The following is a 26197-nucleotide window of genomic DNA, read 5'->3' as shown; positions in this document are numbered from 1 at the left end:
CCTCTAAGTGCAATCAGCAGAAATTGTGTTGACTGAGCAAACTTAGAGGCATAATATTGTGGTACCCCACCAAGCACAGCTATCTGTCTGTATTGAGCTGCCCCTCTGAAAAAATTAACATATATTTAGATGCTCAATGTCACATTGTAAGGGTTAACACCCTCATTGGGGGCTCAGGGACTACTTGCACTGGCCCAACACAGTGGATGTAAACATGGAGACGCAGCGAGTGCTGGCAGGCTCAAAGACCATGATATACAGGAGGGCATACTGTGGCACGTGCATTTGGCGGGAAGGAGTCTGCACGCACAGGGTGAAAGAAGGGAGATTATAAATTGCAGCCAATCCCTAACAGTTGGTGCGCAGTGTCCACTCCCTCAGACGGGACAGTCTGAGGGAGTGGACCTGCACAGTGTACCCTTACCTGAACCCCGCGGTTACGGTGGTGAGGGAGAGAATCGGTAGAGCTGCAGGTTAATACCATGGGGCCAAAAGTATTAAGCCTTAAAAAGTGATAAAGTGGAGAGTGATAAAGAGAGATAAAGTACCAGCCAATCAGCTCCAAATTGTCTTTTTTTTTTTTCAAACATCCTGGAACATGGCAGTTAGGTGCTAATTGGCTGATACTTTATCACTCTCCACTTTTTCACTTTTTAGGGCTTAATACATTTGGCCCCATATACTGGAGCTTCCCGGACATTGTGACTGTGACCCTGCGATTACCAGTACTTCCAGTAGAGGGCTGGAGAGTGGAAGCTAGTCCCTATGCATGAAGAGGCTGAGAGGCAGACTCATTCTCATATGGTGGGCAGCAGATGGCAGACAACTCTCTGAGAGAAGCAATTGAAAGGAGGGAGGGAGATTCCCAGTGAGAGCCCCTCACACCAGGAGACCAGTGCAACAGTGACTGACAGCCAGAGGAACTGTTCAAGGCAAGGCTGCCCCACATGCCGTGTCCTGCCACCTCCCGCTAACAAGGGTAGCATTGCCCGTGTATGGGAGGGGTACTGCAAGGTGTAGAATTGTCCATATATAGGGGGTATACTGCAAGGGGTAACATTGCCTGTGTATAAGAGCAAGGGGTAGCATTGTCCGTATATAGGAGAGGTACTGCCTGCAAGGGATAGCATTGTCCATGTTTAGGAATGGGATGAAACTCTGTATAATGATAATCATGCCCCTTCTGCACTGGTCCTCACATAACATCAGCATCCTATCCTGGTCCTCACATAACATCCGCCTCCTATCCTGGTCCTCACATAACATCAGCCTCCTATCCTGGTCCACACATAACATCCGCCTCCTATCCCAGTCCTCTCATAACATCAGCCTCCTATCCTGGTCCTCATACAACATCAGCCTCCCCATCCCGGTCCTCACATAACATCACCCTTCCCATCCCAGTCCTCACATTACATCAGCCTCCCATCCCAGTCCTCACATTACATCAGCCTCCTATCGCGGTCCTCACATAACATCCGCCTCCTATCCCAGTCCTCACATAACATCAGCCTCCCTATCCCAGTCCTCACATAATATCAGCCTCCCAGTCCCAGCCCTCACATAACATCAGCCTCCCTATCCCAGTCCTCATGTAACATCAGCCTCCCTATCCAATAACATCATACCTCCCCATCCTCACATAACATCAGCCTCCCCATCCCAGTCCTCACATATGATCAGCCTCCCCATCCCAGTCCTCATATAACATCAGCCTCCCCATCCCGGTCATCACATAACATCAGCCTCCCATCTCAGTCCTCACATGACATCAGCCTCCTATCCTGGTCCACACATAACATCCGCCTCCTATCCCAGTCCTCACACAACATCAGCCTCCCCATCCTGGTCCTCACATAACATCACCCTCCCCATCCCAGTCCTCACATTACATCAGTCTCCCATCTCAGTCCTCACATTACATCAGCCTCCTATCGCGGTCTTCACATAACATCCGCCTCCTATCCCGCTCCTCACATAACATCAGCCTCCCTATCCCAGTCTTCATGTAACATCAGCCTCCCTATCCAATAACATCATACCTCCCCATCCTCACATAACATCAGCCTCCCCATCCCAGTATTTACATAACATCAGCCTCCCCATCCCAGTCTTCACATAACATCAGCCTCCCACCTCAGTCCTCACATGACATCAGCCACCTATCCCGGTCCTCACACAACATCAGCCTCTCCATCCCAGTCCTCACATAACATCTGTCTCCCCATCCCGGTCCTCACATTACATCAGCCTCCTATCGCGGTCCTCACATAACATCAGGCTCCTATCCCGGTCCTCACATAACATCAGCCTCCTATCCTGGTCCTCACATAACATCCGCCTCCTATCCCGGTCCTCTCATAACATCAGCCTCCTATCCCAGTCCTCACACAACATCAGCCTCCCCATTCCGGTCCTCACATAACATCAGCCTCCCCATCCCGGTCTTCACATAACATCCGCCTCCCCATCCCGGTCCTCACATAATATCAGCCTCCCCATCCCGGTCCTCACATTACATCAGCCTCCAATCCCAGTCCTCACATTACATCAGCCTCCTATCGCGGTCCTCACATAACATCCGCCTCCTATCCCGGTCCTCACATAACATCAGCCTCCCTATCCCAGTCCTCACATAATATCAGCCTCCCAGTCCCAGTCCTCACATAACATCAGCCTCCCTATCCAATAACATCATACCTCCCCATCCTCACATAACATCAGCCTCCCCATCCCAGTCCTCACATAACATCAGCCTCCCCATCCCAGTTCTCACATAACATCAGCCTCCCATCCCAGTCCTAACATCACATCAGCCTCCCCACCCTGGTCCTCACATCACATCAGCCTCCCCTCCCTGGTCCTCACATCACATCAGCCTCCCCACCCTGGTCCTCACATAAAATAAGCCTCCACATACCAGTCCTTGCATCACATGACTTCCTCCCAAAGCCCCCAGCTAATGTTAATACTCTCCACTCCCCACATCATATTAATACTCATCTCCAGTCTCCACAAATAAGGAATATCTCCCCAATCCCCACAGTATAATCATCTGTGGTTCAGCACTTATATTAGGTGGCTGGTAATAATAATCAGGACAGCCACCATTCCTTCAGGTCCACACGTGGTGGCTCAGTGCTCCCATGCAGGGCTGCCATCAGAAATTTTGGGGCCCGGGACTGACAAAATAGTCAGGGCCCCCCTCCCCGGAAAAAAAAAAGTTACATAAAAATAAATATATATTTAAAAAATAAATAAATAAAATTGCACACACGGAGCAACACCATATTATGCCCCACACAGTAATGCCCGTCACCATATTATACCCCACACAGTAATGCCCGTCACCATATTATGCCCCACACAGTAATGCCCGTCACCATATTATGCCCCACACAGTAATGCCCGTCACCATATTATGCCCCACACATTAATGCCCGTCACCATATTATGCCCCACACAGTAATGCCCGTCACCATATTATGCCCCACACAGTAATGCCCGTCACCATATTATGCCCCACACAGTAATGCCCGTCACCATATTATGCCCCACACAGTAATGCCCGTCACCATATTATGCCCCACACAGTAATGCCCGTCACCATATTATGCCCCACACAGTAATGCCCGTCACCATATTATGCCCCACACAGTAATGCCCGTCACCATATTATGCCCCACACAGTAATGCCCGTCACCATATTATGCCCCACACAGTAATGCCCGTCACCATATTATGCCCCACACAGTAATGCCCGTCACCATATTATGCCCCACACAATAATGCCCGTCACCATATTATGCCCCACACATTAATGCCCCTGACACCATATGGTATCCGGACTTTAGGTCGACACCCATTAGGTCTTCACCCATTAGGTCGAAGCCTAGTGGTCGACACTGACTAGGTCAACATCATAAATAGATCGACATGGCCATTAGGTCGACATGGAAAAGGGTCGACATGAGTTTTTCACATTGATTATATATTTTTTTACTTTTTCATACTTTACGATCCACGCGGACCACGGTTGGGAACGGTAACCTTGCCCAAAGCATGGCGATCGAAGCGAGCCATGCGAGGGGACACGGTGCACTAATTGGGATTCCCGGTCACCTTACGAACAAAACTACACCAGAAAACCCCATAACAAATGCATGACGACCTTTTCCATGTCGACATAATGGCCGTGTCAACATATTTCTGGTGTCGACCTAGTCACTGTCGACTAAAAGGCATCAACCTATTGTCTGTCGACCTAGACACTGTCAACCCTAAGAGGTCTATTTACTAAGCTTTGTGTGGAGATAAAGTTGATGGAGATAAAGTACCAGCCAATCATCTCATAAGTGCCATGTCACATGTTTGAAAAATGACAGTTAGGAGCTGATTGGCTGGTACTTTATCTCCAGCGACTTTATCTCCATCCAAGGCTTAGTAAATAGACCCCTCAGTCCCATACCCCAACATGTTATGCACCCGCATTAATGCACTTGTCACCATATGGCCACACAGGTATCTGCTCGTTGTCAGGGGCTTCCTCCCCCCCTCCCCCCCCCCCCCATTGCTGCCGCTGTTGGGAGGGCCTGGGATGCTCATGCCGCTGCCTGCCCGCCTCTGTCCCCGCCGTTCGCTGTCGTCCCCGCCGTTCTGCTGTTGTCCTCCGTCCTCCTGCAGCTCTATATTGAAAATGTCCCTCCCGAAATGGCCGCTACCTCAGAGGAGACAGTTATTAAAGATACCAGAGATCTCCTCTAGTTTCTTAAATAACTGTCTCCTCTGTGGCGGATCCCATTTTGGGTGGGACGTTTTCAATACAGAGCTGCTGGAGGGCTGAGGACAGTGGCAGAACAGCGGGGACGGCAGCGATCGGTGGAGACGGAGGCAGGGGGGCAGGCAGCGGCATGAGCATCCCGGGCCCTCCCCTCTCTGACAGAGAAGCCGGGCCCGGGACAGCTGTGCCCCCAGCACCCCCCTAATGGCGGCCCTGCTCCCATGCCTGTATCTGGCCTTGTTAAGCTGTGGATAATATTATCTGATGTACGCTACCTTTAACCAGCAGGGTGATCTGCGTGCTCTTTTCCAATGACTTGTATTTGATATAGCAGGTATAGGTACCGGCATCTTCTCTCTGGACATTTCTCAGCTCTAGAGATGCATCTCCTATACTGAGGGCTTCCTCACTTATTAAGGGCTTTTTCAGTTTATTCGGATCACAACATGTCTTGTTCATGAACCACAGTTCCTCTCCATCTTTTAACCATTGCACGGTCAGTAATCCCATTTCAATGGGAGTTTCTGTCTTGAAGGTGCATTTCAGGGTAACATCATCTCCTGGTCTAGCCTCCTGAATGTGCTCTCCATCAATAGCTAAGAATGCGCCAGAATTTCTTTCTCTTACGGTTGTTTGGGCTTCACTCAGATCTAGAGGGGGCAGATGAACATCATATTTATAGCATACACCATTAATACAGAGCATCAACAGCCCCTAAAATATATTAGGTGGGCTAACTAACTGCAAATTACATTAATAGCCTCCAGATAACATCAGCCTCCCCGTACCGGTCCTCATATAACATCAGCCTCCCCATCCCAGTCCTCACATAACACCAGCCTCCCCATACCTGTCCTCAAATAATATCAGCCTCCCCATCCCAGTCCTCATATAACAACAGCCTCCCCATCCCAGTCCTCACGTAACATCAGCCTCCCCATCAGCCTACCCATCCCAGTCCTCACGTAACATCAGCCTACCCATCCCAGTCCTCACATTTCTTCAGCCTCCCCATCCCTCACACAACATCAGCCTCCCCATCCCAGTCCTCACATAACATCAGCCTCCCCATCCCAGTCCTCACATAACATCAGCATCCCCATCCTAGTCCTCACCTAACATCAGCCTCCCCATCCCAGTCCTCACATAACATCAGCCTACCCATACCTGTCCTCATTTAACATCAGCCTCCCCATCCCAGTTCTCACATAACATCAGCCTCCCCATCCCTGTCCTCACATAACAGCAGCCCCCCCCCCATACCTGTCCTCGCATCACATCAGCCTCCCCATCCCAGTCCTCATATAACATCAGCCTCCCCATCCCAGTCCTCATATAACATCAGCCTCCCCATCCCAGTCCTCACATAACATCAGCCTCCCCATCCCAGTCCTCACATAACATCAGCCTCCCCATACCAGTCCTCATATAACATCAGCCTCCCCATCCCAGTCCTCACATAACATCAGCCTCCCCATCCCAGTCCTCACATCACATCAGCCTCCCCATCCCAGTCCTCACATAACATCAGCCTCCCCATCCCAGTCCTCACATCACATCAGCCTCCCCATCCCAGTCCTCACATAACATCAGCCTCCCCATCCCAGTCCTCACATCACATCAGCCTCCCCATCCCAGTCCTCACATAACATCAGCCTCCCCATACCTGTCCTCATATAACATCAGCCTCCCCATCCCAGTCCTCACATAACATCAGCCTCCCCATCCTGGTCCTCACATAACAGCAGCCTCCCCATACCTGTCCTCGCATCACATCAGCCTCCCCATCCCAGTCCTCATATAACATCAGCCTCCCCATCCTAGTCTTCATATAACATCAGCCTCCTCATCCCTGTCCCCACATAACATCAGCCTCCCCATCCCACACTCCATATGACATCAGCCTCCTCATCCCTGTCCCCACATAGCATCAGCATCCCCATCCTGGTCCTTGCATCACATTGCTTCCTCCCAAAACAGTCAGACAATCGTAATACTCTCCACTCCCTACATCACATTAACTCATCTCTGGTCTCCACAAAAAAAAAAAAACCTCCCCAATACCCATAGTATTATAATGATCTGTGGTACAGCATTTATATTAGGTGGCTGGTAATAATTATCAGAGGACAGCCCACCATTCCTTCAGATCCACATGTGGCAGCTCAGTCCTCCCATGCAGTGTTAAGCTGTGGATAATATTATCTGATGTACTGTACCTTCAACCAGCAGAGTGGTATTCTTGCTATTTTCCAATGACTTGTATTTGATATAGCAGGTATAGGTACTGGCATCTTCTATCTGGACATTTCTAAGCTCTAGAGATGCATCTCCTATACTGAGGGCTTCCTCACTTATTAAGGGGTTTTTCATTTTATTCAGGCCACAACATGTCTTGTTCATGAACCACTTGGTCTCCCCATCTTTTAACCATTTCACGGTCAGCAATCCCATTTCCATGGGAGTTTCTGTCTTGAAGATGCATTTCAGGGTAACATTAGCTCCTGGTGTAGTCTTTTGAATGTTGTCTCCAGCAATAGCTAAGAATGTGCCAGCATTGCTTTCCTTTCCGGTTGTTTGGACATCACTGAGATCTAGAGAAGGGTAGATGAACATCATATTTATAGCATACACCATTAATACAGTGCATCAACAGCCCCTAAAATATATTAGATGGGCTCACTAACTGCAAATTACATTAATAGCCTTCACATAACATCATCTTCCACGTACCAGTTCTCACATAACATCAGCCTCCCCATCCCAGTCCTCACATAACATCAGCCTCCCCATCCCAGTCCTCATATAACATCAGCCTCCCCATCCCAGTCCTCACATAACATCAGCCTCCCCATCCCAGTCCTCACATAACATCAGCCTCCCCATCCCAGTCCTCACATAACATCAGCCTCCCCATCCCAGTCCTCACATAACATCAGCCTCCCCATCCCAGTCCTCACATAACATCAGCCTCCCCATACCTGTCCTCACATAACATTGTTTCCTCCCAAAGCCCCAGGGCAATCTTAATACTCTCCCCTCCCCACATCGCATTAACTCATATCCTGTCTCTACAAAAAAGAAATATCTCCCCAGTACCCATACAGTAGTATTATAATTATCTGTGGTTCAGCATTTATAATAGGTGGCTGACAATAATTATCAGAGGACAGCCCACCATTCCTTCCGGTCCACACGTGGCAGCTCAGTCCTCCCATGCCTGTATCTGTCCTTTTTAAGCTGTGGATAATATTATCTGATGTACTGTACCTTCAACCAGCAGAGTGGTATTCATGCTTTTTTCCGATGACTTGTATTTGATATAGCAGGTATATGTACCGGCATCTTCTATCTGGACATTTCTCAGCTCCAGAGATGCATCTCCTCTACAGAGGGCTTCCTCACTTATTAAGGGCTTTTCCAGTTTATTCAGGCCACAACATGTCTTGTTTATGAACCACTTGTTCACCCCATCTTTTAACCATTGCACGGTCAGCAATCCCATTTCAATGTGGGTTTCTGTCTTGAAGATGCATTTCAGGGTAACATTATTTCCTGGTGTAGCCTTCCAATCTTTGTCTCCAGCAATAGTTAAGAATGAGCCAAAATTGCTGTCTCTTCCTGTTGTTTGGACTTCACTCAGATCTAGAGGGAGGTTGATGAACAGTCAGGTCCTCACCGCAAACAGTCAGATACTCATCATCAACAATCAGGCCCTCACTACAACAGTCAGACCCACTTCACCAACTGCCAGGATCTCACCACCAAGTTTCAGACCCTCATCACTAACAGTCAAGTCCTCAACCAGAAACAATCAGGACCTTACAGCAACAGTCAGGTCTTCACCAGCAAGTCAGGTCATTACCACCAACCCTCCTCACCAACAGTCAGCTCCTCACCGACAACAATCCAACCCTCATCACCAACAGTCAAGACCTCAGCAACAGTTATGTCCTTACCAACAGTCAGACCCCCATCATCAACAGTCAGGACCTCAGCAGCAACAGTCAGGTACTTACCATCAACAGTCATACCCTCCTCACCAACAGTCAGGTCCTCACCGACAACAATCTGACCCTCATCACCAACAGTCAAGACCTCAGCAGCAACAGTCAAGTCCTTACCAACAGTTAGACCCTCATCATCAACAGTCAGACCCTCATCATCAACAGTCAGCTCCTCACCAGCAACGGTTAGGTCTTCACCAGCCATAGTCAGGTCTTCACCAGCCATAGTCAGGTCCTCACCAGCCATAGTCAGGTCCTCACCAGCAACATTCAGGTCCTCACCAGCCATAGTCAGGTCTTCACCAGCAACAGACCAAAATTGAAAGGAGGAAGACTCTGTATTGGTGACGCACAAGGAGAATGAAAGTAATTTTAATCAATTAAAATATAACTTAATATTTTCCTGTTAAAATAATGTAAATCTTTTACATTATTTTAACAAGAAAATATTAAACGTTATATTTTAATTGATTAAAATAACTTTCATTCTCCTTGTGCGTCAACAATACAGATTCTTCCTCCTTTCAATTTTTGCCAGTTGTATTATGCACTGTAGTTGACAGCACCCCCTCTAACAATACTGAATTATCTTTAATACTTAGAGGTGTTCAGCAAGTGAATGTATGCTAATGATTTACGTACATCCACATCATATTTGATTTGAGTGTGCAGATTCACAACCTTTCTTCACCAGTAACAGTCAGGTCCTCACCAGCAACAGTTAAGACATCACCAGCAACAGTCAGGACATCACCAGCAACAGTCAGGACATCACCAGCCATAGTAATGACATCACCAGCAACAGTCAGGACATCACCAGCAACAGTCAGGACATCACCAGCAAGTCAGGTCATTACCACCAACAGTCATACCTTTACTCACTAACAGTCAGGTCCTCACTGACAACAATCCAACCCTCATCTCCAACAGTCTAGACCTCAGCAGCAGAAGTCATGTCCTTACCAACAGTCAGATCCCATCAAAAACAGTCAGGACCTCAGTAGCAACAGTCAGGTCCTTACCACCAACAGTCTAGACCTCAGCAGCAGCAGTCATGTCCTTACCAACAGTCAGATCCCATCATCAACAGTCAGGACCTCAGCAGCAACAGTCAGGTCCTTACCACCAACAGTCATACCCTCCTCACCAACAGTCAGGTCCTCATCGACAACAATCCAACCCTCATCACCAACAGTCAAGACCTCAGCAGCAACAGTCATGTCCTTACCAACAGTCAAACCCTCATAAGCAACAGTCAGACCCTCATAAGCAACAGTCAGCTCCTCACCAGCAATGGTCAGGTCTTCACCAGCCATAGTCAGGTCCTCTCCTGCAACAGTCAGGTCCTCTCCTGTTACAGTCAGTTCCTCTCCTGCAACAGTCAGGTCGTCTTCTGCAACAGTCAGGTCCTCTCCAGCCATAGTCTTCACCAGCCATAGTCAACTCCTCACCAGCAACAGTCAGCTCCTCACCAGCAACAGTCAGCTCTTTACCAGCCACAGTCAGCTCTTCACCAGCCACAGTCAGCTCTTCACCAGCCACAGTCAGCTCTTCACCAGCCACAGTCAGCTCCTCACCATCAACAGTCAGCTCCTCACCAGCAACAGTCAGCTCCTCACGAGCCATAGTTAGACCCTCCTCACCAAAAGTCAGGTCCTCACCAGCAATATTCAGGTCCTCACTACCAACAGTCAGGTTCTCATTACCAACAGTCAGGTCCTCACCAGCAGCAGTCAGGTCCTCATCACCAACAATCAGAACCTCAACGGTCATGTTCTCACTACCAACACTCAGGTCCTCATCACCAACAGTCAAGTCCTCACCACCAACAAGGTGTGGATGCACTAAGCCTTGGAGGAGGATAAAGTGGAGAGAGATAAAGTACCAGCGAATCAGCTTCTAACTGACATTTTATAGTCTGTGCCTGATGAAAATGACATTTAGGAGCTGATTGGTTGGTAGTTTATCTCTCTCCACTTTATCATTCTCCAAGGCTTAGTATATCTGCCCCAAGTAAGAAGACAAATTATACAAATATTTCCAATTTGAACATGAAATAACAAAAACTGTTAACGTCTTAGTAACTCAGTAGTGTATCTGGCTATAAATGACTTACCACTAAAAAGCCACAATAGTTGGAATATGAGAAAACATGTAGACATGGTGAGGTTAGGTCTGTTTCCCATCAGTTCCAGAGAAAATGAGAGTCACTGAGCGAAACTGTTTATAATAATCTCCTTATCACACAAAACACTTGTTGAGGGGCGGGGCAAATATCACATACGTTACGCCAAGTTCTGTGAAGACAAACTGCCTTACATTGTTACACTGCAAACGTCAGGCTAATCACAAATAGATCATCAACTGTCATACTGTACAAATAATAGATCTAAAAATGAGTGTAACTACACTATATATATATATATATACTAGGTGCTTCATCGCGCCCTACGGGCGCTCTTCACACCGTCGGAAGGGGCTACGCCCCCTTAACCCCTGCACGCCTTTCTGGGGTTCAATATATGGAGTATTACCTGCATTCCTAGTTTTGTTAGTGTTTGAATATCGCACAATGATAGGGCGTCCGATGGTGAAGGGGGCGTAGTCCCTTGCAACAGGAAGGGGTTTGGGGAGTGGGGACCGCGGCATACACTTTTTACACCTGTAAGCGAACAGATTCCCCTTTTTACACATAACGGCAGACAGCGTGCACTTTTTACACATAACGGCAGACAGCGTGCACTTTTTACACATTACGGCAGACAGCGTCCCCATTTTACACATTACGGCAGACAGCATACACTTTTTACACATTACGGCAGACAGCGTCCCCATTTTACACATTACGGCAGACAGCATACACTTTTTACACATAATGGCAGACAGCGTGCCCTCGTTACACATAGCAGACAGCATCCCCTTTTTACACATTACGGCAGACAGCATACACTTTTTACACATTACGGCAGACAGCGTCCCCATTTTACACATTACGGCAGACAGCATACACTTTTTACACATAACGGCAGACAGCATCCCCATTTTACACATTACGGCAGATGCGGGGGTAACGTGGGTGGGGGAGTGGCGGGTGCGGTGCTGTTGCGATGCGGATTGGGAAGGGCCTGCTGCGTGGGTGGGGTAAGGGATACAAAGGTGCAGCGGGCGGGGGAGAGCCAGATGCGGGGTGTGGCGGATGGGGGAGGGGCTGCTGCAGATGGGGGAGGGGTTTGGAAGACACTGCGGGTGGGGTAGGGGGTCCGAAGGCGCAGTGGGTGGGGGTGCCACGGGTGGTGGAGGGGCAGGTGCGGGGGTTAGCGGGGGATGGGGAGGGGTCCAGGGGCGCTGCAGGTGGTGGAGGGGCAGATATCAGTGCACATAGTCTCTGTGGTAGTTAGTGAGGGTTGGTGATGGTGTGAGAGGGGTGAAGGCCAGTACACAGACAGGCAGAGAGCAGGATGAGGGTGACAGGGCATAGTGACGGGGAGTACTTAGCAGATATAGGGGTGGGCTACAGGTGTGATGTCACAGTGTGTGTACCTTTGCTCTCATGTGTGAGGTATATGTGAGGTATGTGTGAGGTATGTGTGAGGTAAGGATGTGCGGGTCGTGGTGGCCACTAACCTCCAGGCTGCTGCTGTGAGATGGTGACTGCCAGGGACGTGCAGTCAGGGGAGGCAGGGGAGGCAGTGCCTCCCCTGTCATTAATGATTAACATAATACAAAGAAGATACTTATGGCACATATTATGTGTCATAAGTATCTGCTTTATATTATGTTAATCATTTTAGGCATAAATACCTGTTTAAACTTTATTTCTGTCATTGTCTGCGGCACCGAGCTAGGTGCCTCTCGCTCACCATTGTAAAGTCCGGAAGGAGGGGACGGTCGGGGGGCGGGGCCATGGTGAGGGCTGAAAAAGCCCATTAAAAAATGCACTTGAAGCGGCACCGATACAAGTGCCTCAGAGCAGCAGGGACGTGCTTTCAGCCATATGAAAGCACGCCCCTGTCACTGTGATTGGGCACTGGGCAGCAGCTGCAGCACTGACAGTGACCTGCATCCTGCTATCACTATCAGTGCTACAGTGGGAGAGTAGGAGAGAGATCGTGTCTGCTGCAGTGTGTCAGTGCATGTAAGTGTTTAGTTACAGTACACTCACACACACTGTCACACAGTTACGCTACAACTCCCTATATTGCTGTCCAGGTCTTTCATTAACTCAGTGCAGCGCTATTAAGTTAATGCATGGAAGCCCTGGACAGCAATATTATATCAATGTTCTCCCCCCCCCCCCCCCCCCCCCTCCCCGCCATCCCCCCTCTCCCCTGTTCCACACAATAACGGTTTAAATGTATTTTATGAAAAAAATCCACAGCACTCACACAGATGGTTAATGCCTGCTCATCACGTTCGATGAGCAGGCACACTTTGCTGTGTGAGACCCGGCATAGAGGGCGGTAGCGGGCGGACGCGGCTGCGGTGTCTTTTTTTTTTTTTTTCATTGATTTAAAATCCGTGTGCGGCTTGCGCTAAACGGGAGCCGGCCACGGCCCCATCACATGTTCCCTCAGTAGTCTTCACAGTCAGAGAGGCTCGGAAGCCGGGAAGGGAAGCCCCGCCTCCTACCCGCACAGCTCCGTCTAATTGATGGTGCCTTCCTAAACCCGGCGCTTCTCCTCCCAGCGAGCTGTACCGCACCACACTGCACCGCACCACCAGCATGAAGCAGTGATCCCTGGAGCACCTCACAAACACCAGCCTGCCAGATCCCAGCAGCAGCCGAAGCGGAGGGGCTGCTCAGCAGGCTGCTGTGTAATAGTGCAGTGCTGCAGCCAGTGTGCTGGGCCAGGCATTGACAGGAGCAGCAACCCGAGATCAGTGCTCCCTGCCCAGTGTCCCCACCATTACTGCCCCCCATCCCAGTGTCTCCCACCCTGCCGAGTGTCCCCCCACCATTACTGCCCCCCATCTCAGTGTCTCCCACCCTGCCCAGTGTCCCCCATCATTACTGCCCCCCCATCCCAGTGTCTGCCACCCTGACCAGTGTCCCCCACTATTACTGCCCCTCCATCCCAGTGTCTCCCACCCTGCCCAGTGTCCCCCACCATTACTGCCCCTCCATCCCAGTGTCTCCCACCCTGCCCAGTGTCCCCCACCATTACTGCCCCCCATCCCAGTGTCTCCCAACCTGCCCAGTGTCCCCCACCAATACTTCCCCTCCATCCCAGTGTCTCCCACCCTGCCCAGTGTCCCCCACCATTACTGACCCCCCCATCCCAGTGTCCCCCACCATTACTGAACCCCCATCCCAGTGTCTCCCACCCTGCCCAGTGTCCCCCACCATTACTGCCTCCATCTTAGTGTCTCCCACCCTTCCCAGTGACCCCCACCATTACTGCCCCCCTATCCCAGTGTCTCCCACCCTGCCCAGTGTCCCCCACCAATACTGCCCCTCCATCCCAGTGTCTACCACCCTGCCCAGTGTCCCCCACCATTACTGGACCTCCATCCCAGTGTCTCCCACCCTGCCCAGTGTCCCCCACCATCACTGCCCCCCCATCCTAGTGTCTCCCACCCTGCCCAGTGTCCCCCACCATTACTGCCCCTCCATCCCAGTGTCTTCCACCCTGCCCAGTGTCCCCCACCATTACTGCCCCCCATCCCAGTGTCTCCCACCCTGCCGGCCCAGTGTCTCCTCCTTTCCCTTCCCAACCAGCCCACTGCACTTCTCTCACTGCTCCTGCACCTTGAAAGCCCCCATCTAGTATAGCCACAATGTCCACACCTCATGCACATCAAAAGCTTGCTTTACCCACCACATCCAGTACCTGTCAGTACCTGTCAGGCGCTTATATTGTGTGTGTACCTTTCTGTGCATTCTCATTGTGTGTCATTATTATTATTTTAAGTACAGTGACTTTTTATTCTTTAAATTCAAGATACAGTACATGTAATTTTTGTTCGGTGTTTTGTGTGTGTGTGTGTATATATATATATATATATATATATTCACATTCATTTACAACAGTGCCTCCCCAGTCATTGACCTCACCGCACGTCACTGGTGACTGCAGAGGGAGGGAGCTCAGACCCAGCAGCAATGGGTGGTCAGCATTCCTTCCTGGCCCCGTTCCGCCGCACACTGTCCGCCCCGTCTGACGGGCGTCATTCCTCCATCCTGCATGGCAGCGTCAGCTGCTGTGATCGCGGAGCATAGGTAAGCGTCCGGAGCCCTGTGGGCGGGCAGGCATGGTGTTTCCCTGGAGAGGTGCGGCGCGCGTCCTTAGGCTGCAGACGGAGGGAGCTCCGGCCCAGCAGCAATGTTGATTAGTGCGTGTCCCGTCCTGGCGCTGTCCCGCTGCACATGCTCCGCACCGCTTGCCGCTGAGCATGGCAGCCCTTTTCTGTATGCTGCAGATGCTGATCTAGCGGTGCCTGAGCTAGCGCCCTCTCCCTGGGGTGTGGGTGTCAGGCGGCAGGTATGGTGTGTAGGTGGGAGAGGAGCTGCGGGCGGCAACTCGCTGCCTGCAAGTACCCTCCATATCAGCGCTGTTCCCCTCCCTGCAGATAGTGTCAGTGGCCGTGGTGTACTTTTGCTAGTGGTGGCCAGGGCCGGTGCTAGGGTGTTCGGCGCCCACCTGCAAACTATGAATTTTGCGCCCTCCCATATTCCTTTGTTGTGCATCGGGAAAAGTGGTGTGGTCTCACAACTAAGGGGCATGGCCACACAATAGTACCCCCATTTAAAATTACGCCACAATGTAGCACAATCTTATTCATCTTATACGTAATGCCCCACCCGTAGTAGTAGCGTCCTTATACGTAATGCCCCACCCGTAGTAGTAGCGTCCATATACGTAATGCCCCCCCAATAGTAGTAGTGTCCTTATACATAATGCCCCCCCAGAAGTAGTAGCAGTTATATGTAATGCTCCCCAACAGTAATAGTAGCATCCTTATACATAATGCCCCCCCAGTAGTAGTAGTAGCATCCTTATACATAATGCCCCCCCAGTAGTAGTAGCATCCTTATACATAATGCCCCCCCAGTAGTAGTAGCATCCTTATACATAATGCCCCCCCAGTAGTAGTAGCATCCTTATACATAATGCCCCCCCAGTAGTAGTAGCGCCCTAATACATAATGCCCCCCCAATAGTAGTAGTGTCCTTATACATAATGCCCCCCCAGTAGTAGTAGCAGGTAAATGTAATGCCCCACAACAGTAATAGTAGCATCCTTATACGTAATGCCCCACCCGTAGTAGTAGCGTCCTTATACATAATGCCCCCCAGTAGTAGTAGCAGTTATATGTAATGCCCCCAACAGTAATAGTAGCGTCCTTATACGTAATGCCACCCCTGTAGTAGTAGCATCCTTATACATAATGTGCCCCCAGTAGTAGTACTGTCCTTATACATAATGCCCCCCCAGTAGTAGTAGCATCCTTACATGTAATTCCCTCCCAGTAGTAGTAGCACCGTCCTTATACATAATGCCCCCCAGAAGTAATAGAGTCCTTATACATAATGCCCCCCCAGTAGTAGCGTCCTTATATGTAATGCCACCCAGTATTAGTAGCCTCCTTATACGTAATGCCCCCTTATAGTAGTAGCGTCCTTATACGTAATGCCCCCCCCTATAGTAGTAGCGTCCTTATATGTAATGTCCCCCTATAGTAGTAGCGTCCTTATACGTAATGTCCCCCTATAGTAGTAGTGTCCTTATACGTAATGCCCCCCCTATAGTAGTAGCGTCCTTATACGTAATGCCCCCCCTATAGTAGTAGCGTCCTTATACGTAATGCCTCCCCTATATTAGTAGCGTCCTTGCATGTAATGGCCCCCCCAGCAGTGGCGTCCATAAAGTGCGCACACACAGACATACCTCACACACACACACAATTCACACATATATACAAACACACACACCCCACCATATATATATACACACACCCCCCCCCACTATATATACACACACACACTATATACACACACACACACACACACACCCCCACTATACACACACACACACACACACACACACACACGCACACACATTTCTCTCTCACCCTCCACTTACCAAGTCTGGTTGGCCGTCACTGCAATGCTGATTCCACCACTGTTCAGCTGTCTGGTCCCGTGTAGCTCCGCCCCTCTATTTCGTATAGCTCCGGCCATCGTGACGCCGTAGCTCCGCCCCCTTTTCGGGACCCACACTACACAGCCCGCTGTCACAGGTGATTGGGGGGGGGGGGGGAGGACAGGCACAGCAGCCGGCAGCTAGTGGCCATCCTCACCTCCTATACTGTAAGGTAGGGTCTTGCACCTGACTGCTGCTGGCACTGGGTATGGAGTAGCTCCCTGCAGCAGATGCAGTTGACTCCGCCCAGCTCTGACTCCGCCCAGCGTTACGGGCACAGAGTCACAGATTAAGGCAAATATATAGGAGATATATATATAGTGATGTGCACCGGAAATTTTTCGGGTTTTGTGTTTTGGTTTTGGATTCGGTTCCACGGCCGTGTTTTGGATTCGGACGCGTTTTGGCAAAACCTTCCTGAAATTTTTTTGTCAGATTCGGGTGTGTTTTGGATTCGGGTGTTTTTTTACCATAAACCCTCAAAAACAGCTTAAATCATAGAATTTGGGGGTCATTTTGATCCCATAGTATTATTAACCTCAATAACCATAATTTCCACTCATTTTCAGTCTATTCTGAACACCTCACAATATTATTTTTAGTCCTAAAATTTGCACCGAGGTCGCCGGATGGCTAAGCTAAGCGACACAAGTGGCCGACACAAACACCTGGCCCATCTAGGAGTGGCACTGCAGTGTCAGACAGGATGGCACTTCAAAAAAATAGTCCCCAAACAGCACATGATGCAAAGAAAAAAAGAGGCGCACCAAAGGTCGCTGTGTGACTAAGCTAAACGACACAAGTGGCCGACACAAACACCTGGACCATCTAGGAGTGGCACTGCAGTGTCAGGCAGGATGGCACTTCAAAAAAATAGTCCCCAAACAGCACATGATGCAAAAAAAAATAGAGGCGCAATGAGGTAGCTGTGTGACTAAGCTAAGCGACCCAAGTGGCCGACACTAACACCTGGCCCATCTAGGAGTGGCACTGCAGTGTCACACAGGAAAAAATAGTCCCCAAACAGCACATGATGCAAAGAAAAATGAAAGAAAAAAGAGGTGCAAGATGGAATTGTCCTTGGGCCCTCCCACCCACCCTTATGTTGTATAAATAGGACATGCACACTTTAACGAACCCATCATTTCAGCGACAGGGTCTGCCACACGACTGTGACAGAAATGACTGGTTGGTTTGGGCCCCCACCAAAAAAGAAGCAATCAATCTCTCCTTGCACAAACTGGCTCTACAGAGGCAAGATGTCCACCTCATCTTCATCCTCTGATTCCTCACCCCTTTCACTGTGTACATCCCCCTCCTCACAGATTATTAATTCGTCCCCACTGGAATCCACCATCTCAGGTCCCCGTGTACTTTCTGGAGGCAATTGCTGGTGAATGTCTCCACGGAGGAATTGATTATAATTCATTTTGATGAACATCATCTTCTCCACATTTTCTGGAAGTAACCTCGTACGCCGATTGCTGACAAGGTGAGCGGCTGCACTAAACACTCTTTCGGAGTACACACTGGAGGGAGGGCAACTTAGGTAGAATAAAGCCAGTTTGTGCAAGGGCCTCCAAATTGCCTCTTTTTCCTGCTAGTATACGTACGGACTGTCTGACGTGCCTACTTGGATGCGGTCACTCATATAATCCTCCACCATTCTTTCAATGGTGACAGAATCATATGCAGTGACAGTAGACGACATGTCAGTAATCGTTGGCAGGTCCTTCAGTCCGGACCAGATGTCAGCACTCGCTCCAGACTGCTCTGCATCACCGCTAGCGGGTGGGCTCGGAATTCTTAGCCTTTTCCTCGCACCCCCAGTTGCGGGAGAATGTGAAGGAGAAGCTGTTGACGGGTCACGTTCCGCTTGACTTGACAATTTTCTCACCAGCAGGTCTTTGAACCTCTGCAGACTTGTGTCTGCTGGAAAGAGAGATACAACATAGGTTTTAAATCTAGGATCGAGCACGGTGGCCAAAATGTAGTGCTCTGATTTCAACAGATTGACCACCCGTGAATCCTGGTTAAGCGAATTAAGGGCTCCATCCACAAGTCCCATATGCCTAGCGGAATCGCTCTGTTTTAGCTCCTCCTTCAATCTCTCCAGCTTCTTCTGCAAAAACCTGATGAGGGGAATGACCTGACTCGGGCTGGCAGTGTCTGAACTGACTTCACGTGTGGCAAGTTCAAAGGGTTGCAGAACCTTGCACAACGTTGAAATCATTCTCCACTGCGCTTGAGTCAGGTGCATTCCCCCTCCTTTACCTATATCGTGGGCAGATGTATAGGCTTGAATGGCCTTTTGCTGCTCCTCCATCCTCTGAAGCATATAGAGGGTTGAATTCCACCTCGTTACCACCTCTTGCTTCAGATGATGGCAGGGCAGGTTCAGGACTGTTTGCTGGTGCTCCAGTCTTCGGCACGCAGTGGCTGAATGCCGAAAGTGGCCCGCAATTCTTCGGGCCACCGACAGCATCTCTTGCACGCCCCTGTCGTTTTTTAAATAATTCTGCACCACCAAATTCAATGTATGTGCAAAACATGGGACGTGCTGGAATTTGCCCACATGTAATGCACGCACAATATTGGTGGCGTTGTCCGATGTCACAAATCCCAAGGAGAGTCCAATTGGGGTAAGCCATTCTGCGATGATGTTCCTCAGTTTCCGTAAGAGGTTGTCAGCTGTGTGCCTCTTATTGAAAGCGGTGATACAAAGCGTAGCCTGCCTAGGAACGAGTTGGCGTTTGCGAGATGCTGCTACTGGTGCCGCCGCTGCTGTTCTTGCTGCGAGAGGCAATACATCTACCCAGTGGGCTGTCACAGTCATATAGTCCTGAGTCTGCCCTGCTCCACTTGTCCACATGTCCGTGGTTAAGTGGACATTGGGTACAACTGCATTTTTTAGGACACTGGTGACTCTTTTTCTGACGTCTGTGTACATTTTTGGTATCGCCTGCCTAGAGAAATGGAACCTAGATGGTATTTGGTACCGGGGACACAGTACCTCAAACAAGTCTCTAGTTGCCTGTGAATTAACGGTGGATACCGGAACCACGTTTCTCACCACCCAGGCTGACAAGACCTGAGTTATCCGCTTTGCAGCAGGATGACTGCTGTGATATTTCATCTTCCTCTCAAAGGACTGTTGGACAGTCAATTGCTTACTGGAAGTAGTACAAGTGGTCTTCCGACTTCCCCTCTGGGATGACGATCGACTCCCAGCAGCAACAACAGCAGCGCCAGCAGCAGTAGGCGTTACACTCAAGGATGCATCGGAGGAATCCCAGGCAGGAGAGGACTCGTCAGACTTGCCAGTGACATGGCCTGCAGGACTATTGGCTTTCCTGTGAAAGGTGGAAATTGACACTGAGGGAGTTGGTGGTGTGGTTTGCAGGAGCTTGGTTACAAGAGGAAGGGATTTAGTGGTCAGTGGACTGCTTCCACTGTCATCCAAAGTTTTTGAACTTGTCACTGACTTCTGATGAATGCGTCCAGGTGACGTATAAGGGAGGATGTTCCTAGGTGGTTAACGTCCTTACCCCTACTTATTACAGCTTGACAAAGGCAACACACTGCTTGACACCTGTTGTCCGCATTTGTGTTGAAGTAATTCCACACCGAAGAGGTGATTTTTTTTTTGTATTTTGACCAGGCATGTCAATGGCCATATTCTTCCCACGGACAACAGGTGTCTCCCTGGGTGCCTGACTTAAACAAACCACCTCACCATCAGAATCCTCCTTGTCAATTTCCTCCCCAGCGCCAGCAACACCCATATCCTCATCCTGGTGTACTTCAACAGTGACATCTTCAATTTGACTATAAGGAACTGGACTGCGGGTGCTCCTTCCAGCACTTGCAGGGGGCGTGCAAATGGTGGAAGGCGCAAGCTCTTCCTGTTCAGTGTTGGGAAGGTCAGGCATCGCAACCGACACAATTGGACTCTCCTTGGGGATTTGTGATTTAGAAGAACGCACAGTTCTTTGCTGTGCTTTTGCCAGCTTAAGTCTTTTTATTTTTCTAGCGAGAGGATGAGTGCTTCCATCCTCATGTGAATCTGAACCACTAGCCATGAACATAGGCCAGGGCCTCAGCCGTTCCTTGCCACTCCGTGTTGTAAATGGCATATTGGCAAGTTTACGCTTCTCATCAGACGCTTTCAATTTTGATTTTTGGGTCATTTTACTGAACTTTTGTTTTTTTGATTTTACATGCTCTCTACTATGACATTGGGCATCGGCCTTGGCAGACGACGTTGATGGCATTTCATCATCTCGGCCATGACTAGTGGCAGCAGCTTCAGCACGAGGTGGAAGTGGATCTTGATCTTTCCCTATTTTACCCTCCACATTTTTGTTCTCCATTTTTTAATGTGTGGAATTATATGCCAGTATCAATAGCAATGGCCTACTACTATATATACTGCGCACAACTGAAATGCACCACAGGTATGGATGGATAGTATACTTGACGACACAGAAGTAGGTAGAGCAGTGGCCTTCCGTACCGTACTGCTATATATACTGGTGGTCACTGTCAGCAAACTGCAAAACTAAAATGCACCACAGGTATAGAATCTAGATGGATAGTATACTTGACGACACAGAGGTAGGTAGAGCAGTGGCCTTCCGTACCGTACTGCTATATATACTGGTGGTCACTGTCAGCAAACTGCAAAACTAAAATGCACCACAGGTATAGAATCTAGATGGATAGTATACTTGACGACACAGAGGTAGGTAGAGCAGTGGCCTTCCGTACCGTACTGCTATATATACTGGTGGTCACTGTCAGCAAACTGCAAAACTAAAATGCACCACAGGTATAGAATCTAGATGGATAGTATACTTGACGACACAGAGGTAGGTAGAGCAGTGGCCTTCCGTACCGTACTGCTATATATACTGGTGGTCACTGTCAGCAAACTGCAAAACTAAAATGCACCACAGGTATAGAATCTAGATGGATAGTATACTTGACGACACAGAGGTAGGTAGAGCAGTGGCCTTCCGTACCGTACTGCTATATATACTGGTGGTCACTGTCAGCAAAACTCTGCACTGTACTCCTCCTATATAATACTGCTGGTCCCCAGTCTCCACAATAAAGCAGTGTGAGCACAGATATATGCAGCACACTGAGCACAGATATGGAGTGTTTTTCAGGCAGACAACGTATACTGGTGGTCACTGGTCAGCAAAACTCTGCACTGTACTCCTCCTATATAATATACTGGTGGTCCCCAGTCCCCACAATAAAGCAGTGTGAGCACAGATATATGCAGCACACTGAGCACAGATATGGAGTGTTTTTCAGGCAGACAACGTATACTGATGGTCACTGTCAGCAAAACTCTGCACTGTACTCCTCCTATATAATACTGCTGGTCCCCAGTCCCCACAATAAAGCAGTGTGAGCACAGATATACAGTATGCAGCACACTGAGCACAGATATGGAGTGTTTTTCAGGCAGACAACGTATACTGGTGGTCACTGTCAGCAAAACTCTGCACTGTACTCCTCCTATATAATACAGCTGCTCCCCAGTCCCCACAATTAAGCAAAAAGCACAAATATTTGCATCAAGATTAATAAACGGAGAGGACGCCAGCCACGTCCTCTCCGTAACATTTCCAATGCACGAGTGAAAATGGCGGCGACGCACGGCTGCTTATATAGAATCCGAATCTCGCGAGAATCCGACAGCGGGATGATGAGGTTCGGGCGCGCTCGGGTTAACCGAGCCATACGGGAGAATCCGAGTATGCCTCGGACCCGTGTAAAATGGGTGAAGTTCGTGGGGGTTTGGTTTACGAGGAACCGAACCCGCTCATCACTACTATATATATATATATATATATATATATATATATATAGTGGCAGACCCACATAGAAGGATTTAAAATCCAACTCACTTTATTTTCCACCACAGGCAGGTTACACAATATCATGCACGATTCGCAGGTCAGGTTTTACAGGCAGTTTCAACAGCAACAAAAGTCACAGCACAGCAGAGTACAGTCTTTCCAATGAAGTTGATGTGATATGATATGATATGATATGAATGATCCAATGGTTCCTAACATAGTCCCCAACAAACACCCCCTCCTATTGCCTGTCCAGCTACTTCCGCATAAGGGACTATTTCCCAGTGTCCCTGCTGCTTCTTTTACCAGGCTCAGACAGGTGACTGTAATCTTGCCTGCTGCTCAGCTTTGCACACAGAATACCTGGGGGTATATTTACAAAGATTCGTGTTTTGGCCGTTTTGAAGGGTGTTTGATCTCGAATGGTATCGGGTGCATTTTACTGCAACTTTTTGAATCCTGATACGGTCATTCACTAAGCTGCCGACTTTTCCCAATTCGTATTTTCCGATGTCGATGTGATTCGTAATGTCAGGCAGTGTTTTTGCGGGAGTGATGAGTAAAACACTGCCTGACAAAACACAAGGAATCCCGTCCGGATCTGTGAGATCCGTGCAGGGCTTCATTGTGTACCTTAAAAAGGTGTTTAAAGTCTTTAAAAATCTGAAAAAAAATGCGTGGGGTCGCCCCTCCTAAGCACAACCAGCCTCGGGCTCTTTGAGCCGGTCCTGGTTGACAAAATATGGGGGGGAAAATGACAGGGGTTCCCCCATATTTCATCAACCAGCACCGGGCTCTGCGCCTGGTCCTGGTTCTAAAAATACGGGGGACAAAAAGCATAGGGGTCCCCCGTATTTTTAAAACCAGCACCGGGCTCCACTAGCCAGGTACATAATGCCACAGCCGGGGTACACTTTTATAGTGGTCCCGGCGGCCCTGGCATTACATACCCAACTAGTCACCCCTGGCCGGGGTACCCTGGAGGAGTGGGAACCCCTTAAATCAAGGGGTCCCCCCCCTCCAGCCAACCAAGGGCCAGGGGTGAAACCCGAGGCTGTCCCCCCCATCCAAGGGCGACGGATGGGGGGCTGATAGCCAAGTGTAAAAAATGTGAATATTGTTTTTAGTAGCAGTACTACAAGTCCCAGCAAGCCTCCCCCGCAAGCTGGTACTTGGAGAACCACAAGTACCAGCATGCGGTGGAAAACCGGTCCCGCTGGTACCTCTAGTACTACTACTAAAAAAAATACCCCCAAAAAAACAGGACACACACACCGTGACAGTATAAGTTTATTACATACAAGCACACCTCCAAACATACATACTTACCTATGTTCACACGAGGCTCGGTCCTCTTCTCCATGTAGAATCCTCGGAGTACCTGTGAAAAAAATGATACTCACATAATCCAGTGTAGCTTCTGTTCTTTGTATAATCCACGTACTTGGCAAAACAAAAAAACGAAAACCCGACCACACACTGAAAGGGGTCCCATGTTTACACATGTTTACACATGGGACCCCTTTCCCCGACTGCCAGGACCCCCCCTGACTCCTGTCAAAGAGGGTCCCTTCAGCCAATCAGGGAGCGCCACGTTGTGGCACTCTCCTGATTGGCTGTGTGCTCCTGTAGTGTCTGTGAGGCAGCACACGGCAGAGATACAATGTAGCGCCTATGCGCTCCATTGTATCCAATGGTGGGAACTGTTAGGGTCTCCTGCTCTGTGCTGCCATGTCGTCATGGCAACCGGGAGACAAGTGCTAGCGGAGTAACCTGAGCGTAGCTGATACTCCGGTTCGGGTCTTTTGCTGTGCAGTGGTTACAGGCTCTGTGCACGGCAGGGGATCCGGTGCTGGTTTTTGTGCTCACAGTCTGTGAGGTCTGAGTGGGGCGTGGACAGCACCTGCTATATAAACCCTCTTCTCAGGTTAGGCAGATGCTGCTGAATCTTTGTTGGTTAGTCAGTTCCTGAAAGCTAGCTAGTACTGTGTAAACTTTGTATTTGTTTGTTGCTTACTGCAAATAGGCCTTGGGATTTGGTATTACACTCTGCCAATCCAGACCTAGCAGTAAGACTGGAGTCAGTCGTTTAACCTGCTGGGGTTCTTTTGCTACTCTGTGAACCTAGCAAGTTTGCGGCTGTATTCTCAGACTTACCTGCCAAAATCCTTTCTCACTGTGCAAGGTGTTCAGGTGTCAGTTTAGTGGCAGTAAGCTGAACCAGTGCACTGCAAGTGAGGACTAGGATTGTGGAGACTCTCCTTGTGTCTATTATTCCATCTCTGACCAAGGAGTTTACTGCCACACCCGTTGGTAACCCTTTAGGGTTTTGCTGTTGCCCTTAGCAACAGCATTTCGGGTTCTCTACGTATTAAATCACAACATCTCGCTTCTTTCCATCTGAGCATTCCTAATACTAGGGAGACACCCAGTTTCTTAGCCTTTGGGCTTCTCTGTTCACTTTGTGTTTATTTTGTTACCCTATCACCTTCTATGTATGTAATGTCATATTCCCCAGTCTGTCTGTGAGTTCATTTGTTTTGCATCCCTCTCCGTTCAGACACCAGTACATTCCTGCTGGCACTGGTGTGCATAACATATTCAGCAGCCTAATACTCCTGTTGAAATTTTGTAGGAATATGGAGCATACCCCTCAAAATACTTTGCAACAGGTGGTCGATCAGGTGCAGGTCCTGACTCGACAATTTAATGATTTGTCCATTAAAATGCACACCTCGCAGGCCGCTGGCGGAGCTCCCGCAGCAGCAGTGCCTTCAGGGGTTAAGGAGCCGAAAGTAAATCTCCCGGATCGTTTTCCTGGAGATCGCTCGCAGTTCTTTTGTTTCAAGGAGAGCTGCAAGCTATATTTCCAGCTTAGGCCTCAGTCTTCTGGGTCGGAGATTCAGCGGGTGGGCATAGTGATTTCCTTGCTACAAGGAGACCCACAGGTCTGGGCATATGGGTTGCAGCCTGACTGTCCGTCGCTTAAAAGTGTTGATGCTTTTTTTACGGCACTGGGCATGTTGTATGATGACCCTGACAAGACGGCCTCAGCCGAGGCTCAGATTTCGATCCTTAAGCAAGGGCGAAGGCCAGTTGAGGTTTATTGTACGGAGTTTCGGAGGTTGGCCCATGATACCCAGTGGAATGACCCAGCCCTGAGACACCAGTACCGAAGAGGTCTTTCTAACCAGTTAAAAGACCAACTGGTACAATATCCCTTGCCTGATAGCTTGGATCAGCTCATGCAGTTATCCATTCGGGTGGATAGACGGCTGAGAGAGCGCAGGCTTGAAAGGGAGACCGAGGTTTCCTTCTTTCCCAAGGGAACCTCAGACTCTGAGGAATTTTCCGAGGAGCCTATGCAGATTGGGGCTACCCGCCTCTCCT

At 49.2% G+C, this 26197-nt stretch overlaps 1 protein-coding gene across 2 annotated transcripts in view; it reads right to left on the bottom strand.

Moving 5' to 3' along the window:
- Positions 1 to 26197, bottom strand: part of LOC134945826 (titin-like) — a 62338-nt gene that overhangs the window by 4749 nt on the left and 31392 nt on the right. The window contains exons 1-4 of one of the 2 annotated variants that reach the window (XM_063935339.1): positions 10904 to 10974; positions 8051 to 8425; positions 7000 to 7374; positions 5056 to 5430 (exon numbers count right to left, since the gene is read on the bottom strand). In XM_063935339.1, coding sequence (XP_063791409.1) covers positions 5056 to 5430; positions 7000 to 7374; positions 8051 to 8425; positions 10904 to 10973 — 1195 coding nt within the window. In that variant the 5' untranslated portion in view covers position 10974. Of the gene's footprint in view, positions 1 to 5055; positions 5431 to 6999; positions 7375 to 8050; positions 8426 to 10903; positions 10975 to 26197 lie in introns of those variants that run through there. The other variant, XM_063935340.1, reaches the window with a different exon arrangement.

Source organism: Pseudophryne corroboree, chromosome 7 (genome assembly GCF_028390025.1).
Source record: "Pseudophryne corroboree isolate aPseCor3 chromosome 7, aPseCor3.hap2, whole genome shotgun sequence".
Lineage (NCBI taxonomy): Eukaryota > Metazoa > Chordata > Amphibia > Anura > Myobatrachidae > Pseudophryne > Pseudophryne corroboree.
This window is presented reverse-complemented; position numbering and strand designations above follow the sequence as displayed.